Source organism: Octodon degus, unplaced genomic scaffold (assembly GCF_000260255.1).
Source record: "Octodon degus isolate 3935 unplaced genomic scaffold, OctDeg1.0 scaffold00016, whole genome shotgun sequence".
NCBI lineage: Eukaryota > Metazoa > Chordata > Mammalia > Rodentia > Octodontidae > Octodon > Octodon degus.
In genome coordinates this window covers 13766522-13783808 of record NW_004524592.1, presented here as the reverse complement: position 1 = coordinate 13783808, position 17287 = coordinate 13766522, and the positions used below count along the sequence as shown (strand labels likewise).

The window sequence follows — 17287 nt, the reverse complement described above, 5'->3', positions numbered from 1 at the left end:
ATCTTTATCAGCATTTACTGTTTTTTGTATTTTTGATGATAACCATGCTTATTGGAGTGGGGTAGAATCTTAATGTATTTTTGCATTTGCTAAAGATAATGAACATTTTCCCATATAATTATTGGCCTTTTGTATTTCTTCTTTTGAGAATTGTCTGATCAGTTCATTTGCCCATTTTTTTTTTATTGGACTGTTTGTTCTTCTGCAGTTGAGTTTTTTAGTTCTTTATATATTTTGGATATAAATTCAGAACAGTAGCTGGCAAAATTTTTCTCCCATTTGCATCATGATGTATTTAAATTTTTAAAATAAATTACAAAAATTTAAAAACTGGGATTTTTCCACAAAGACTAGACTTTCATTTGCATTTGGAGGAAATCAGAAGGCATGGCTGCTTTGCATCTATTTGAGTTATAGGCTTTTGAGAATGATATTTGCTTACTTTTTGGAATAGTTTGCAGAATCAGCTTTAAAAAAGTGGTGTCAATATTTTAGTTCATTTAATTTTTCAGTTAACAAGTGGATGAATCTCCTTTGTTATTCAGGAGAAGTATATAGGTTGAGAAAGCATAGAGTTGAAGCACAAGTCCTAGGGAACATCCAAACTGATAACAGGAAGAGAGAGAGGCATTACCTCTATGAAAAGATGGAAAAGGAGGAGACTAATAATTCTGACCATACTCAGGGGCCACCCAAGAACTTCCCTAAAATGTTTGAAATAGGAAGATAAAGGCTTCCTTCTGAGAGGTAGACTTTCAACCTTCTAGAGACTAGGTCTGAAGAGAGGCACACAAAATCACCTAGAATGAGCAGAAGAGCTTAGATCTGATAACTCAATCAGGAATGGGTAATATCAGAACCTCTAAATGAAACATAAGGAAAATATAACTTGCAGCCTGTTAGATGTCTATATGTCAAGTTTGCTATTCTGTAAAATTTGAAGAATGAATTCTAGGAACAATAGATATTAAGAATAGTAAGTATTTGTTGACAGCCAGAATACTTCTGTCAGAGGAACTGCTAGGTTCTTGAACGGGTATCCTGGGGGTCCCACATTACAGGGAAATTTTATAGAACAGAATCTTCTGGGTGGTGAGAGAGAGGACACAGGGCCTGCCGGATCCTCATGCAACCCAGAGCCCAGGCCCAGCATGGAACCTGCAGCAGAACTCCCTGAAAAGAGGCTAGAGGCAAGACCCACCCAGATGATTCAGGAACAGAACATTTTGCCAGAGTGGCACAGTGGGTTCACCTCCAAAGGCTGCAGCAGGAAGAAGTGGAGCATAACAGCCAGGCCCAAGCCACACCCACCTGGATGAGTTTCAACTTCATAGATCTAGACCTGGGACTAAGGTAATAACTCTATCTAAGCTCTACACCAAAGGTTAGAAGACAGTGCCATACAAAATGACAAAGAGGAGGAGCAAAATGCAGTCTCAGACCCTGAGCCCATCCAGAAGAAATGCAGAAGAGACTAGCATTGAGGAAATTGGAAATCACATACCTGAAATCTCTGAAATAATAGCATCTGAAGTAAAGAAACAAGTACAGAAAGGTATAGAGGAAATCAGATCAGAAATAATTTCTGAAAAAAAATAATTATTTCTGAAGTAAAAAAAGAAATGACAGCTATAATGAAAGAAGTACTAAGTGCTTCTAAAGAATACACTGATAAAAATACAGCAGAATATAAAAATGATGGAATCCTTGAATAAGGAATATAGGAAAGAAATAGAATGCATGAAGCAGATCCAATGTGATATACAGGAAATTAAAACCTGAATCACAAGCTGGCAAAACCATTTGAGAGAAAATGAGAATAGACTTTCAGACCTTAAAGACACCATTGCAACTTGTGAAAAAGTAAGAAAAGATCTCTTAAAAACAACTAGGATGCAGGAAAAAATAATTCAATACCTGCAAGATGATGCAAAGATGAACATGAGACTAATAGGCATCAATGAGAAGGAAGGAGTCAATACAAATGATATAAAAAGAATATGGATGGAAGTAATAGAAGAAAACTTCCCAAATATGGGGAAACTATCTGTCATTCAGGTAATCAAGCCTGTAGAACTCCAAATAACATCAACCCAATTAATAACACACCCAGACATATGATAATCAAGATCCCAGAAATTTAGCACAGGAACAGTATACTAAAAGCTGCTAAAGAAAAGAAGCAGGTCACATTTAAAGGAAAACAGGATAATGGCCAACTTCTCTTCACATGGAGCATGGAGAAAAGTACTTCAAGTCTAGCAAGAAAACAAATTCCAACCCAGACTGATATACCCTGCAAAACTCTCAAGTATAATGGAGAAGTGAAATACTTCCTTGACAAAGAATAACTTAAGAATTTCATGATGACAAAGCCAAACCTACACAGACTCCTAAAAGATGTTCTAGAGAGGGAGGTAGCAAAATGATCACAACTGCATGAATGAGAACAGAAAGAACCCACCAAATAGGGCAAACAATTAAACACAGGAGAATAAGAGGTATACAAAAACAGTCTTTCAGTTATTCTTTTGAATACAGCAGCAAGATATTTCCATCAGCATACTCTACAAATGGACTTCTCCATGAGACCCCTATGGGTCATGATTCTGTCTGGGTCTACAGGGTGGATATCAAGGAAATAGCAGTAGCTCGCTCCCACAAGCAACACATGGCCACCAATAAGTGTTATGGACTTAATCCATGTCCACAACACACGAGAACTTTGTGCGATATCCTATCCCCAAACTATTAAAAGTGCTAGTCATTTATGTGTCATTCCAGTATTTATTCTATGTTTTATTCTTAGTAGTTCATTACTGTCATGAAAACTTTTTCTTAGTTCATTGTTTTGAAACATTTAATTTTTAATGAATTAGTATTTAATTATCTGAATATTGCTTAATCTTAATTTTTGTTTTAAGATTTATACTATATATTTGACTTACAATCTATTTAAAAAACATAGTGTGATATTTTCTCCTAGTATTAGAAACTGTAAACAGTGTATTTCCATTTTACACTGACTTTATATTACTTCTTCCCTATCTTTTATACACACACACACACACACACACACACACACACACACACACACACAATATGTGTATAACCCAACATAAGATTCATACTGTTTCATAGAAATCTCTAATGATCTTTTAAATGGGTTCATCTAATATATTTTACATAGTTCTGAATAACTTCCATTTTGAGAGCTCTTTATTCTTCATCCAGGAGTATACAGCAACTTCTCTTGCCTTCTGAATTATGCTCTTCGTTATTTCCTATATGCTACATCTGAAGGTATTAGACTATTTCTAGCTTGTATAACTGGAAAATATTTTACTTTTAGTTTTCAAAGGTAAGTTTGCTAAGTATAAAATTCAAAGACAACAGATCTTTTTTTTCTTTCTTTCAGTCCTTTAATTAATCTAGTTTCTTACACATTTGGTCTTATTTCTTTTTCTTTCTAATGTGGAATAAGATGCTATTTAATTTTGTTCTTCTATAGCGAATTTCTTATGTATATGCTTTAATGATTTTTTTCTTCACAATAAGTTTTGGACAATTTTAATTTTTGTGTATCTGGGTATGATTCTATTCCAATTTCTTGTGCAAAAAGTTCATTTTTCTTGGAAATGTGGTGTTATAAGTTCAACTAAATTCAGAAATTTTAAATCTTTAAATATTTTTTGCCTACCTCTTTCTACTTTGAGAATTCTAATTATATGAATATAAGTTTCTTGATTTTGACACAGTGAAGTATTATATGACCTATCTGTAAATTCTTCATTTTAATTTTGGACAATTTTTATTGTCATATTCATTTAAGTTTGTAAGTAATTTATTTACAATGTGAAATCTATTAAAAAAAGAATCTTTTGGGTACAAGGTGGGTTACAGATGTGAGTGAACAATAAGAATACAAGTATAGCTGCTTAGGTGGTAGTGGTCCAATGTACAAACAAGGCACATAACAAGGGTTCATGGTAAGAAAAAAGATTTGTTCAAAAAGAAATGATGTTCTGGAGGTCTAGGTCACCCACTGGGGTGGCTGATGCATCTCTGGGGTTCATTAGGTGCATGGTTTGTCTCTCAAGGAAGTACACAGGATTGATGATCTCATCTTTATCTTGAAGCCTTGTCTCTAACAGATGTATCTCTGAGCAGAGTTGAGATTCATTTCACCTTTATCCTGGCTCTGTTGAGGCTCTAGCCCTATTTGATTGCTTATAGTATTTTTGCCTCATTTATCTGTCTATAATAGTGCCAATTCAAGACCAAGAAAGTATAACATCAAACATATAATGTCAAAGGATTCTGAGAGGTCAATGATGATAAGCAGAGAAAGTATTCATTAGAGTTGGCAGTGTGCAGCTCATGGCGGAACTTAGAGAAGAACAGTTTCAAGGAATGACAAGAGACAGAAGCAGCTTACAATGGGGTTGAGGGACAAACAGATAAAGTAAATAGCAGAAACTAAAAAAGAAGTTTCTGTTTGCCAAGAAAGGAGAGAAATAGAGACCAGAGCCTGAAGTTGGAGTGTGTGTTTGAGTAACTAATCTTTTAATGACTGAAAAGATTCTGGCAGGTTCATAAGCAGAAGAGAAAGAGCTAGCATGGTGACCCAAGACCAGAGAAGAAGGACCATGGAGAGACTGAGGGAGTGGATCCAGAGAGGAACCTAATGGATGTTTTAGCAATGGTGCCTTCACTGGAATAGAGGCTGGAGGGACTCTGCTAGGCTTTCTTAAAACATTCACCATTTTATTTTATGTCACATCTCACACTGCTATCTTTTTTACTTTTCTTAGAAAAGTGTAATTGTTTTTCTGGGCTTTATGGATTACTTAATAACTTAAAGGTTGAAAGTATTTGGCTGCTAAGGTTGAATGTTCTTTTGTTTGATGATTAAGTATGGGCAAATGATCAAATGGTAGCTGAATCAAGACAATAAATTATTATGGTCATTGAATTAATTTCAAAGTGACATATAAACACACTCACAATTTTCCTCACTCATTTTATGATTAGAAAAGTAAATTGGTCATTGATGTACATTGGTGTACAAGGATCATTTTTTTAGCTGTCAGAGATTTTTCAAAAATTCATTCAGTGAACAATTATGGGACATTCAGTGTGTCATAGGCACTGTGTTAGGCATGTGGAAATGACTGTGAAGAAGTCTCTGAAACCCTTGTTATGATACTGCTTACCATCCAGTAGGGTCTGCAAGAAAGTGTGAGAGGAATATAAAGGTTGTCAGGATGAAAATAGAGTCATCTGTGCCAATTCTACCCAGAAAAGTCAGTAAAATTGATAAAGAAATGATTCTTTTTGAGCCAGGATCTTACTATGCAGTTCAGGCTCTTTGAACTCATTAGGTAACCCAGACTGGCCTTGAACACATGTTGATCCTCCTGTCTACACCTCTCAGTGTTGCAATTCTAGAAGTGTGCTACTAAATCCATCAAGGAAGGATTCTTATAGGTGTTTGTCTCATAATAACTATCATACAATGCTTTGGCAGAACCACAAGCTTGGATGGAGGCCAACACAGCTTTGTACATAATCATTTCTATTAACCCATCTGCCCAACAACTGTCGGCTCAACTTTAGGTGGGTGCCACTCTTGTTATTTGTCATTGTGGCCAAGGATTATGGTTTCAAAATCTGGTGCGATCTTTCTCATTTTTGTCCTTGAAAACTTGTTTTCACCAACAACTTCTTTGAATAAGTTCAGAGTTTACCATGGTAATGCTTTGCAATGGTAATAAATATCCTTGTTCCTTGGAGAGTCTCTCTTACTTTTCTCTATTTATGTAGACAAAAGAAAACATTCCATTATGGTTATATGATGAGTTCTAGGACAGAGAACACAGAGGAATATTAGGAAATCAATCATCAAATGCATCCAGTTATAGGAGATGTTAGTTATGGATAAAATGGATTGGCCAAGTATTCTTCAATGAAGTAATGGGTATGTAAGCAGAGGTCTGAAGAGCAGTGGGATTTCTGCAGCAGATTGGAGGCCAAGGGAGTAGGGGTCATGAGTAGGGACAAGTAGAGGGCTTCTGGCAATGGGACAAAGAGGTAGCTTGGAGACTTTGGAGAATTCCATGTTATTTAATTTGGCTGAAGAATTTGGTGCAGGAAGAAGACAGTATAAATACAGCAAGAAAAAATAACTGGGTGGGCCAAACAGCTCAGCCGATTAAAGCCCCTGCAAGTAGGGGCAGGGGATAGGGTTTGATCACCTGGGTCTACCATGCTGGCCCATGGCATGCTGAGACAGCAGTTGAGACTGGGCATGGTGGTGTACGCCTGTAGTCCCAGCTCTTGGGAGGCTGTAAACAGGCAGATCACTACAAGTCCAATCTAATAGTGATACTTTGAACACCCTGTAGACCCTTCCTTAAAAAATACCAAAAAAAAAAAAAAAAAAAAAAAGAAAGAAAAGAAAAGAAAAAAGGCTGAATTGGATCAGGAGTGACCCTTGGCAAAGAGTCTTATGGGGAATTTGATCCTAACCTAAGACTCAGTTGATCATACACAGCAACAGAGTACAGGTGACCTAGGCTTAAATTTACTAGGATGACTCAAGTGTGGTGTGCAGGCAGATGGAAACAGGAAGACCAAGAAAGATGCTGGGGGCTGATCAATGGTGGTGACTCTCACAAGTGAGAAAGAAATATTCTTGGGAGCAAGCTGGGAAGTAGAATGATTAAGGTCTATTGTTGATAATTGGGAGAAGAGAGAGGGCTGTGTGGTGCTGCTCCAGGTAGGCAAGGTAGGAGTAGAAACCTTTACTGGAGATTGAACCCAGACCTTCACAATGAGCTATATCTCCATCCCTTTTTATGTTGTAAATTTTGAGACAGTCTCCCTTAGCCTCTAAGTTGCCCAGGCTAAGTTTCAATTTGAGATTGTCCAGAACATATTATAGTGGTGGGATTAAAACCATTTTTATGACATAGTAAGGACACTACTCCTGTGTTTAGTTTCTGAATGGCGAAGCATGCTTAAAAGAAGCATTGGCACTTTGGTGGTGGTGGGGTGACTTTTAAGCCCTAGTGTTTGAGCTTAATGGCCCAGCTGTGTCAGTTTCTGCACTCATGCAAATAGATCTTAAGCTTGCAATAGATTTTAAGCAAGGCACAAGGAAGGTGTTCACCTGTGGGAACACAGAACAGCAAACATGCAGCATTAGAAACTCTGGTGCCCCACAAGGCAAGAAATAATAAACACTCTACCTTTAATGTAACAAACTTTCCATTCCCCACCCTCAGCTCAGGCAGCTGCACACACAAATCAAAACTTTCTTAAGTCATGGAATGAAAAAAGAAAAAAAAAAAGATCAAGTAATATAAAAGCAAACAAAAAGCACTTCCTGTGAAGTGAATGGAAATTTTTGCCCATTTTATTTTCCAGCCAGAAGAAAAGCAATTCTGAAAATTTAAAACCACAAGTAATTGTATTATGAACCGAGATTTTTGAGAAGGCTAGGTCCGGGAAGGGTTACATTAAGGGGACTTTGACCTAAAACACCATTTACATAGAAGCGAGTCTTCTGCACTTATCACCAAATCTCCTACAAACCAAGAAGCACAGTGATTGGGTGAAAGCAAACAGATGCCTATCACATATAAGTTCACATAACCAGTTGAACTAAAAATGAATTCAACCATGACTTGCACAACTTTGCTCCCCTTGAGGTAGGAACTTTGTACCTAAATTTTATTAGGAAATCTTTTCAAAAGATTTAAATAACTTGGAACTTCCTTTAGGACCTAAGTGCCCTTTCTCATGAAACTATAGGATCAAAAAAGTGATGCTAGGAGTAATTTCTGGCCAGATGAAAACGCACCCAAGTGTGATACGGTCATCGTATGGGTTTACCTGTTCTCCATCTTGTATTGGCTCTGTGACCCTGTGCTGATTACTTCAGGGCTCTGTCATTTTCCTCATCTGTGCCATGGGAACAATAATGGGATGGGCCTGGTCAAGCTGTTCTGGAACCAAATGAAGCATGCTTAGCAAATGTTTGTGGAGTACATGGATGCTCCCCAATTGTCCCTGTGAAACTTCAGTAAGCTCTAGAATTTTGGACAGGGTAGTTCACATGAAGTGAAAGCTCCCCATACTTAGCTCTGGAGCTCAGTGTCAAGTGGGTTAGAAAGTTTCAGTTCACTGAACTAAATTCCTGCCCACATCCTGTCTGCTTACTGGGAAAGGACCCCAGCAAAATGTGGGAAAAGAAAGGAAATGAAAAGGGAGGGAAGGAAAGGGAGGTGGTCAGTAGCTAGTTCCTAGGAGTTCTAGCCATTCAGTCACTTCAGGCTAGTTCAGCCTCCATGAGTTTCTTCCAACCCAATGCTGAGACTCAGGTGCCTTATAAAACACTTGGGGAAGTCACGTGGCTTGTGAATCACAGGAAAAGCCTCCTTCTGCCTTTCAAACTGTCCAGGGTCTCTAATTGTGATGCTGTAGCTCTGTTTTGGACCTTAGACATTGTGGATTCATTCACATCCTGGTATCTCAACGCTTTGGTGGCAGCTTCTCCCTGCAAAGTCCTTTCTGCAGGCTTGGAGTAAGCCTCTCCAGGTTCCAGCACTGGCCTCCCTAGCTTGACTTATGGGTAGGACTGGCATGGAAATCTTGGCATGAATGGGTCCACTGGGTCAAGAATGCAGACTCCGGAGCCATGGTACCGAAATCTAAGCACTGATATTGACTTAGACTGGGTCAGGTATTTTAATACATGCACAGTATAACATAAGTGCACAAATATATATACAAATAATAATCATTGACATACATATAAAACATGATATAAGTATTAACTATATTAAATATTAACAATATTAACTAAGCCAGAGTATATTTTATACATATAATGCTGTGAGACAAAAAGCAGAGTTTACATTAGTTTTAACCTGATCACATTATTGGGAAAATTTCAATCAGCAGGGAGGCTATATAAATATTATTTCTCAGATTCTTGTGATATTCCTCTGTCAGATACCTTTGTACCAATTTCTGAAATAATTTTATTTAGTTCTTGTATTTCAAATGCTTAAATGGAAAAAAGGGACAAGAAAAATATGTCATAGGATTGTCCTGCTACAATGCTGTATATGGTTAGATTTCTAAATTTCTGTGTAAGATATGTAATTGTTTATTCCTTTTTATTTTTTTTTTACTTTTTATTTTTTTCTTCACATTCTGTAGGGATTTAAAATTTAACATATCAATACTTCATGGATAATACTTGTTCCATGCTATGTCTAAGATGTTTGATATTCAGACAAACAGTAAGTTAAGCTCAACTGCCTGTTATAGGGTAATAAGATCATTAAGCTTGTCTTCAGGAGGGTTAACAACTTAAGTTTGTAGACCAAAAATTAGAGAAAAAGAAGGGCTACAAGGATAGCCAACATTTTGGCCCTAGCCTTTCAAGGTCAGTGAGGACTCAGGACATAAGAGAACCTGTACTGTAACATCATGTAGCTCAGTGGTGTTCCAAATTTTCTGATCAAGGAGATTTTAGGGCCACAGAGGAAAGTAATTGACAATGTAGAGTGTGCCTAAGAAGAGTCACTTGGAGAGAAAACATTCTCTCAGGCTTTCACAGAGAGCAAATTTGTCAAGCGATGGCCGTGACTCATCCATATGGCTGACACTGACAAAGGATCTACAAACTGTGGTACAGGGTTTCAGGGTAAATCCTGAGGCGATTTGACTGACCTTCTCAGATACAGAAGATACGTTTCTTGTTATATAGGTCTTGCTTTATCTTGGATTTAACTATCCAGTAGAAAACTATAAAAATAAGGCATAAAAAGTAAAGCAATATTAATATGCTGAGCTGTAAAAGACTCAAGTCAACAACTTCTGACATTGCCAGTTCTATGGATAACCCACTAGTATTATGGACTACTTGACTATAATATATTATTTTGCTGAATTCACACACCTACAATATTTAAATGACAACGGAATACCCATCTCTGACAAAACTAAACAAAAAAGGTGATACAAATGAAGGACCATTTTGTATCTATGTACACAAAATAGGATAGATATATAGCTACTTTCTCTTAATTCAATGAGAAGAAAGATTTGTACTAATAGTGTTTGGATAGGATCAGGATATCATGTCTCCATCTTCTGCTATGAATAACTACTATGAAGACAACCATATGCAATAGATTAATTATTGAAACTCTCTTACTAATCGGGTTTGAAACTGTCTCATTGCTATTTTTTTCTCAATGAAATTAATTAAAAAACCTAAAGGCTTTCTCATCTCTTGAATAAACAGCCTATGACGGAAACGTGTCAAAGTTTCCTATCTTATTTATCATATGGGCATTTGTAGATCTTGACATCAGCAATAACTATTGATCCTGAGAGATGCTTCTGAATGAAGTGGCTCTGAAAACAGAAGAGTTTGCCTTTTGGATTTGTTTTCTTGGAAATAGAATAAGGGTAAACTTTTCCTCTGTCTTTCCAATCATCAATAATCCATGGATTAAATGTTTTACTCCCATAAATTAATAATATTTTCCCTATCTCACCATTAAGACCAATGAAGAGACTCCTCCTTGGCTCAGTAGCAAGTGTGACACTTACCCACTTCCACAAAACCCACATCCTTTTGAGCAAATAAGAAACAACTGCTAACATGAACTTACTGTCAGTTTTGAACACTGAAGGAGAAAGCTGCAGTTGCTCTGGCAAACATGAAGTCAGGTCTCTGGTACCTCTTTGTCTTCTGCTTCCAAGCTAAAGTTCTAGCAGGTGAGTGGCCTATTGAATATTTCTTATAAAGTTATATCTCAAGTGAGAATTAAGAAAAATCAAAAGTAGGAAAATAGGTACAAACAGAAAGTGGTTTTGTTTACTGAGGAATATTTTTAGAAGAGCCCGAGCACGTGGCTAAAGACAGTGTCTTCTGTGTGGATGGCATTTGAGTTTGCATTGCTGCCATTGATATTGTGTTTCAAAACAAAAAAAAAATGCTTCCAGAGACCATTGAATTTTTAAATTACCTGTTTAGAGCTGCCTGTCTACAGATAAAATAGAAAAATAGTTTACTGTTCTATAAGAAAGACAAAAGGCAAAATGACTGTGTTAACAGAATGAAAATTAAATAGTTCTGGCACTTGGGCTAGGAATTATTCTAGGTTAGAAAATAAAAAAGAGGGGCTTAAAAAAGGATTTTGATTTTAATCTTTTTTTTCTTTTGTATTGAGGACAGGTCTACAGGGTCTCATTACATAGATCAGATTCATGGTGATTCACCTGTATTCATCCTCCCAAGTGCTGGGATTACAGGTGCATGCCACCACATCCAGTCTCATTGCACCCCGCAGGCAGGGCTGGCATGGCATGCTGGGTATCGAACCTCAGTCCTTATGCTCTGCCTAAGCACATGCTTTAGTCTGCTGAGCTGTCAGGCTAGCCCTGATTTTAATCTTATCTAAATGGTTCATTGTCTGACATTCATAGGTTACCACAGATACTTTATTGACTAGATATCAGGCTCTCCATGAAGAGTGGATGATTAAAGATATTCTCCAGCCTCTCAAGACATTCAAAAAGTCATGTGAAAGTCTTTCATTATTTTCTCTTGGGTGGTCGGTATCATTCTACGTGGACAATTTAAATAATGCTTCTACTGCTTTTTAATCCACACATTTTGTGCTACTTTTTGCTCGAACTTGGAGCCCTGTTCTATAAGTTGGAGAAAGAAAAGTGAAACTATGTTAAATGGGGGTGCTCCATTAACACAAAGTGTGAGGACAGAGCTTTTAGTAGGCATGGTCTCATCTAGAAATACTTTTTCAGTGGTTTAAAGAAAAATACATTATTTTTCTCTCCAAAAAATTTTCAAAACCAAAATTGGATTGATCCAGTGTTTGTTCTTGTCTGTCCCAAATGCTCTTAAGAGGAATGAAGAATTAGGATTTACTTGTAACAAAGCCCAAGAAAGGTTTTGGGCTAATTGGTTATTTATGCCTTTTCTACAACCCAATGCACACCTTTTGCAGCATAAGTGACAAATGAGTTGCCCTGGAATTGACATTAATTCATTCACTCGTTCACCAGTTCCTCCACCCATTCATCATGCAGGGCTGAGCACTTGCCACTGTGCCAACAGCCAGGTGTACAACAAGGTCACTCCATATTTTCTTGAAACAAACTGGATACTAGGGATGGAAATTCATGAAGCAGTCTCATGAGTTAAAGATAATTAAGGGCAAGACTCAGCTCTAGAGAGACTGTAACAAGGAGCATGACTAGGTTGGGTGGATATGGGGGTGGGGCTGGGGAGCAAGGTTCACTGACGTCTTTTCTAAAGAAGTGTTTTTGAATTGAGGTTTGAATGATAGGTAATAATCATTGCAATTATAGTGTGAAGGCGGGGGAGAGTACCTTATGGCTCAGAAAAAGTGAGTACCTGTGTCAGGAGAGCAGAAGGTGAGGTCAGAGAGCTGGAAGGAGGGAGATCTGAGCTCAGAATGGGAAGAGGGTGCATCTGGTGCAACGTGAGCCTGGAAAGGAAAACGAAGGTCTTCCTCTTCAGACTTAGGACCATGTAATTCTCCACTGTTCATTATTTTATTTGAAGTTATAAATTTAAAGAGCAGTTAGGAAGTCACTTTATGTTCTATAACATTTCCAAATCAAATCAAATTACTTTTTATTATTGAAAACAGATTTTAGACTATCTTCCAAGAACATCTGTTTGAGCCAATAGAACATGTCAAACTCATTTGTGCCACTACTATTGTGGGATCATTACAATTTTCCAGGCTAAGCTGATGAATGAATTGTACTTCTGGAATGATACTGATTTTAGATTTCCAGTGATAAGCCTAGCCTTCACCGTCACCACACAGAAAATCATGCTATGTGCCATGCCATTTTCCAACCTGACAGGTGGCAAAACTGAGGCATGTGTGGTTAAATGGTGATCATAAATACAGAGATGATTGTCATACTCAAAATCCCACCATGACACATACCTCCCAAAACTACAATTTTAAAAGCAAAAGCAAAGAGCCAAACTTGAATGAAGTTTTAATACTTTCAATTCTGTAAACTTTCTACCTATCCAAAGATGAAGGGAGTCTCACTTTCACTCACTGCTTCCAGAAAGAATGTCAGGCCAGGAAAGTGGTCTAAGTGGCTTGTTATACAATAATTAATATCAGAACCAAGATCAGAAGCTCATATGTCTGACTCCAAGCTTTATGTTCTATCCACACTTTGTTGAAGTAGCAGAGGTATAGTACAAATCTCAAGGGAGAGAAATTTTGATTAATTTTGTATTTTTTAAGCAAACCAAGAATCTTGGAAGAGTTCCAATCTTTCTTTGATGAGGCTCCATGTAAAATTTCACCAAGTCTTGTTTTCTTTTTTGATTCTAGAACAATAGGAGGTTCTTCCTTCTAGAAGTATCTGAAAAAATGTGGGCTTCTAACTGCATTCAGAACATCTTTTCTCTGGGATTTATCAGGCGTTGAGACCACGCAGGTGAACTGTTCAATTCTGGTTTAGAAAGACCACTCTGAACGTAGTGTCTGGGATGCAGCCTGGTTGGAATGACTGGTGGCATGACTGGTGTTGCCTAATAGAACCATTTGTCTCTTGGGGGTGTTCTGTCAGGAAGCTGAAGGGCATCCCGGTGCAGTGTACAATCTGAGGCTGTACATACCACCCCTGAGTTCCACCACTGCATCTGATCCTTCCCGAAAGAATTCTGAGAGAAGCTTAAAGAGATGCACTGACTTTTCAGCCGCTCCCAGCCTCCAAGAATTTTGCAGAAATATCTTCTTTTGGAATCAACCCTTCTAGTATTCATGTAGAATTTTAAAAGCAAATCTGAATTGCAGTTTTTCTTTTTATAGATGAATGCAAATCATTCTTGTTCAATATGAGAAGATTGTTTTTATTTGTTCAGTATTGTGCTTATTTACTATTTGTTTTCCTTTGTTATGAAATCTGTTTCTCTCTTATTTTTGTTGATGCAATGAAATCTGTTCAAACTCCCCTCTTTGCCCGTGGAATCTTAAGTGATCACCATATTCAGGGAAATCTTAACTGAATGTCTATGTATGCCTTTCCTGATGTGCCTAACCATGATCCGCTGCACTGACATCAGAACCTGAAAATGTCCTTGCCTTGCTACTTTCGTACTGTCCTCTATAGTGCAGTCATACCCCATACATGGGTTCTATTTAAAAGTTACATCTGTAGACCACTTCTAGATTTTCTCTCACAATTCTATTTCAAGAATCACTGGTTTGGGGCAGACAAGATAGCTCAGTGGACAAAGTGCCTTCTTAGGCCAGTACAGGGACCACTGAGATTGGGTGTGGTGGTACAGGCCTGTAATCCCAGTACTGGGGAGGCTGAAAACAGGAGGATCACTACCAGTCTGAGCTATGTAGTGAGACCCTGTCCAAATACATAAGAAAATAAAAACACTGGTCTGGGGATATAGCTCAGTGTTACAGTACATGTCTGGCAAGCACAAAGTCCTGAGCTTGATTCCTGGTTAAAAAAAATGCTCCACATGTACATCTGATCTCACCCATTATTCTGGACAACATCAGTCTGGACTTGTGTGACTGTTTTCTAATCTCCAACAGCCATTCTTTCCTCCAGGTCTTCTTTAACGCCCTGAGTCCCAATCTAGGTAAAGACATCTCTCTTTTGCCCTGCTAGGTACCTGCTGTCTTCTCTGGGAGTTGGGCTCTTGGGTTTAATCATTTTCTCTCAGTGGTCTCTGAGTTTCTACTCACTGTCTTCTAGCTTTAGGGTTTGAGTGAAGAGCTCCAGGCCAATGTGAATCCCATTCTCTTACAAATAGCTTCAAAACAACAACAACAACAACAACTCTAGAATTTTACAGTTTCTAAATCTATTCATTTAAATACTGAAATTCATGGATTCTGCTGGTTGTTTGTTTCTTTGAAAGCTCTAAAAAGTTCATTATTATTGCTTTAGAGTCTATCCTTTATTTTCTTTAAAATTGAGAACTAGATCACTGGACTAAGAAACTCATTAAATTTTTGGAATCTAGTATCAGATTTATCTACATTCAAATCATGGCTCCACAATGTTGACTCTATTACCTGGGGCCAGTTATTCTAGAATCAGTTTCCTCAACAAGCTTCTCTGAGGTACAAATGATGTATTTCATATAATGCATTAAACACAGTACCTTATATATTAAAAGATCTCACTATTTACAAGTTACTGCTGTCATTATGTGGAAGCCTGAAAACTACTGAGGTTTCAATAATTGGCTGGGCATCATTCAGTTTGAATCTTTGCTGTTGGCATGTAAAAATAATTGTTATCTGGAATCTGTCAAACAGGTCCTCTTTCTTACTTTGTTTTCTTCTCTCCTTGGTCCATTCCAAGGACGTTTCCTAATATCAGGTTTAGCCTTCATATTCTCTATTCTTTTACTAAAAATATTATTGAGCTTCTACTGTGTTTCAAGTCCTGGGATTATTTAGTCAACACAAAGTAACCCTTATCCTTGTAGAGCTGATGGTTAAATGAGGAAGAAAGAAAAAAAGGATTATGTTTTAACATGATATGCATTATAAATATATTGGTTTAAACAAAACATTATTGAGGGTACAGATGTAGAAGTCTTTGGGCAATCTCAGAAATACTTCATGAGAGGTATTGACCTTATGCATACTTTTTAAAAATGAATAAGTGTTTTTAGTCAGATAAAAGGGAAATAAGCTATTGTAGTTTATAGAGACAGACGTAATGACACAGAAGGAATGGCTGAAAAATTCAGTGGTTTGAAGAAATGGTCTAAGAGATTGTGAGCACATCTTGTTTCAGGCTAATGAGTCTGGCTTTTCACCTTCTAAGCAACAGGAGATTAATGGAGACTTGGATCTGGGGAGTAAAATGCTCTTTAGAAATGCAATTTTGGGAGCATCATGGAGGAAGGACAGGGATGGGAACTATTTGCATCAGGAAGGCCCAGTAAGAAGACACTTCCATAGAGGGGGGAAGAAGCTGAAAAGGTCTGGGCTGGCAACAGGAGTGGAGATGGATGAAATTCAAGAAGCGTCCATGAGCTAGAATCAACCAGACTTGGTGATCAGTTAGTTGAACAGAGTTAAGAGAGAGAGAAATGAGGAAGACCCCAAAAGCCCTAAGGTCTGACTATTGACTCCCTAAAAACACAGGGCTTGGGTTTGGTGAGTGAATACTGAGTTCTATTTGAAAAAGTAACACTGGATAGAGGTGCTAAAAGGTACTGGATACACGGGATTGGAAGGGTTGGCTGGGGATAAGCAAGTGAGTTCCTGTGCTTCAGTGAGAGCTGGAAACACTGATGTAAATCAGTTAACACATTAAAAAGGCCCAGCCAGATAGCTCAGAGGATTAAAGCACCTGCTTAGGTAGACACAAGGGCCGGGGTTCAATCCTCAGCCTGCAGTGCCAGCCCCACCCCCAGGGCTCCTCAAGACAGCAATTGAGACTGGGTGTAGTGGCATGTGCCTGTGATCCCAGCACTTGGGAGCTGAAAAACAGGAAGGATCACTACAAGTCTGATCTATGTAGTGAGACCCTGTAGACCCTGTACTAAATACATACAATCAAACAAACAAACAGAATTTTAAATGAGTTAACATAGTGAAAGTCCTGTGAATGTGGAATGGAAAGTGTTGTAGGTATTTGGTAGTGCACAAAGAATTTTCTCTCCCTTCCTCTCTGTGGCACAGGGCTGGGCACATTTAATCTCATGTTATTTCCATATTGTGATAATTTCAAATCATTGGCAATGAAATACCTGAGCAATTTATCTGCTAATTAATTATTTTGTGAATATTGTCATAGAGTTTTAGAACACCTTTAGGGTTTTTCCATTTTTCTGAAGAAAATAACTAAGAGAAAACTGATCATTTTTTTATTTATTTCACACTTAGAGGATCTAGGTTTGTTTAGTATCCCACAGAGTTTTAGGGAGCGAAAAGAATTCACACTCTGTGTGTGTGTGTGTGTGTGTGTGTGTGTGTGTGTGTGTATTCTTTTGTCTTTTTGCAAATGTCTTCACTTTTCTTTCCACTTTTTGGCTCCCTTTTTACATCAAATATTAAGAATTTAAGTTTGTTTGAGTTTATCTTGCCTAATCTTCCTACCTTCTTCTTCTTCTTCTTCTTCTTCTTCTTCTTCTTCTTCTTCTTCTTCTTCTTCTTCTTCTTCTTCTTCTTCTTCTTCTTCTTCTTCTTCTTCT

The 17287-nt window shown here is 37.7% G+C and overlaps 1 protein-coding gene across 1 annotated transcript in view; it reads left to right on the top strand.

Annotated features, from left to right (window-relative positions):
- Positions 1-10661: 10661 nt before the first annotated feature.
- The window catches only part of Icos (inducible T cell costimulator), a 17038-nt gene continuing 10412 nt past the window's right edge, over positions 10662-17287 (top strand). The window contains exon 1 of the mRNA XM_023710141.1: positions 10662-10803. Coding sequence (XP_023565909.1) covers positions 10746-10803 — 58 coding nt within the window. The 5' untranslated portion in view covers positions 10662-10745. The remainder of the gene's footprint in view (positions 10804-17287) is intronic.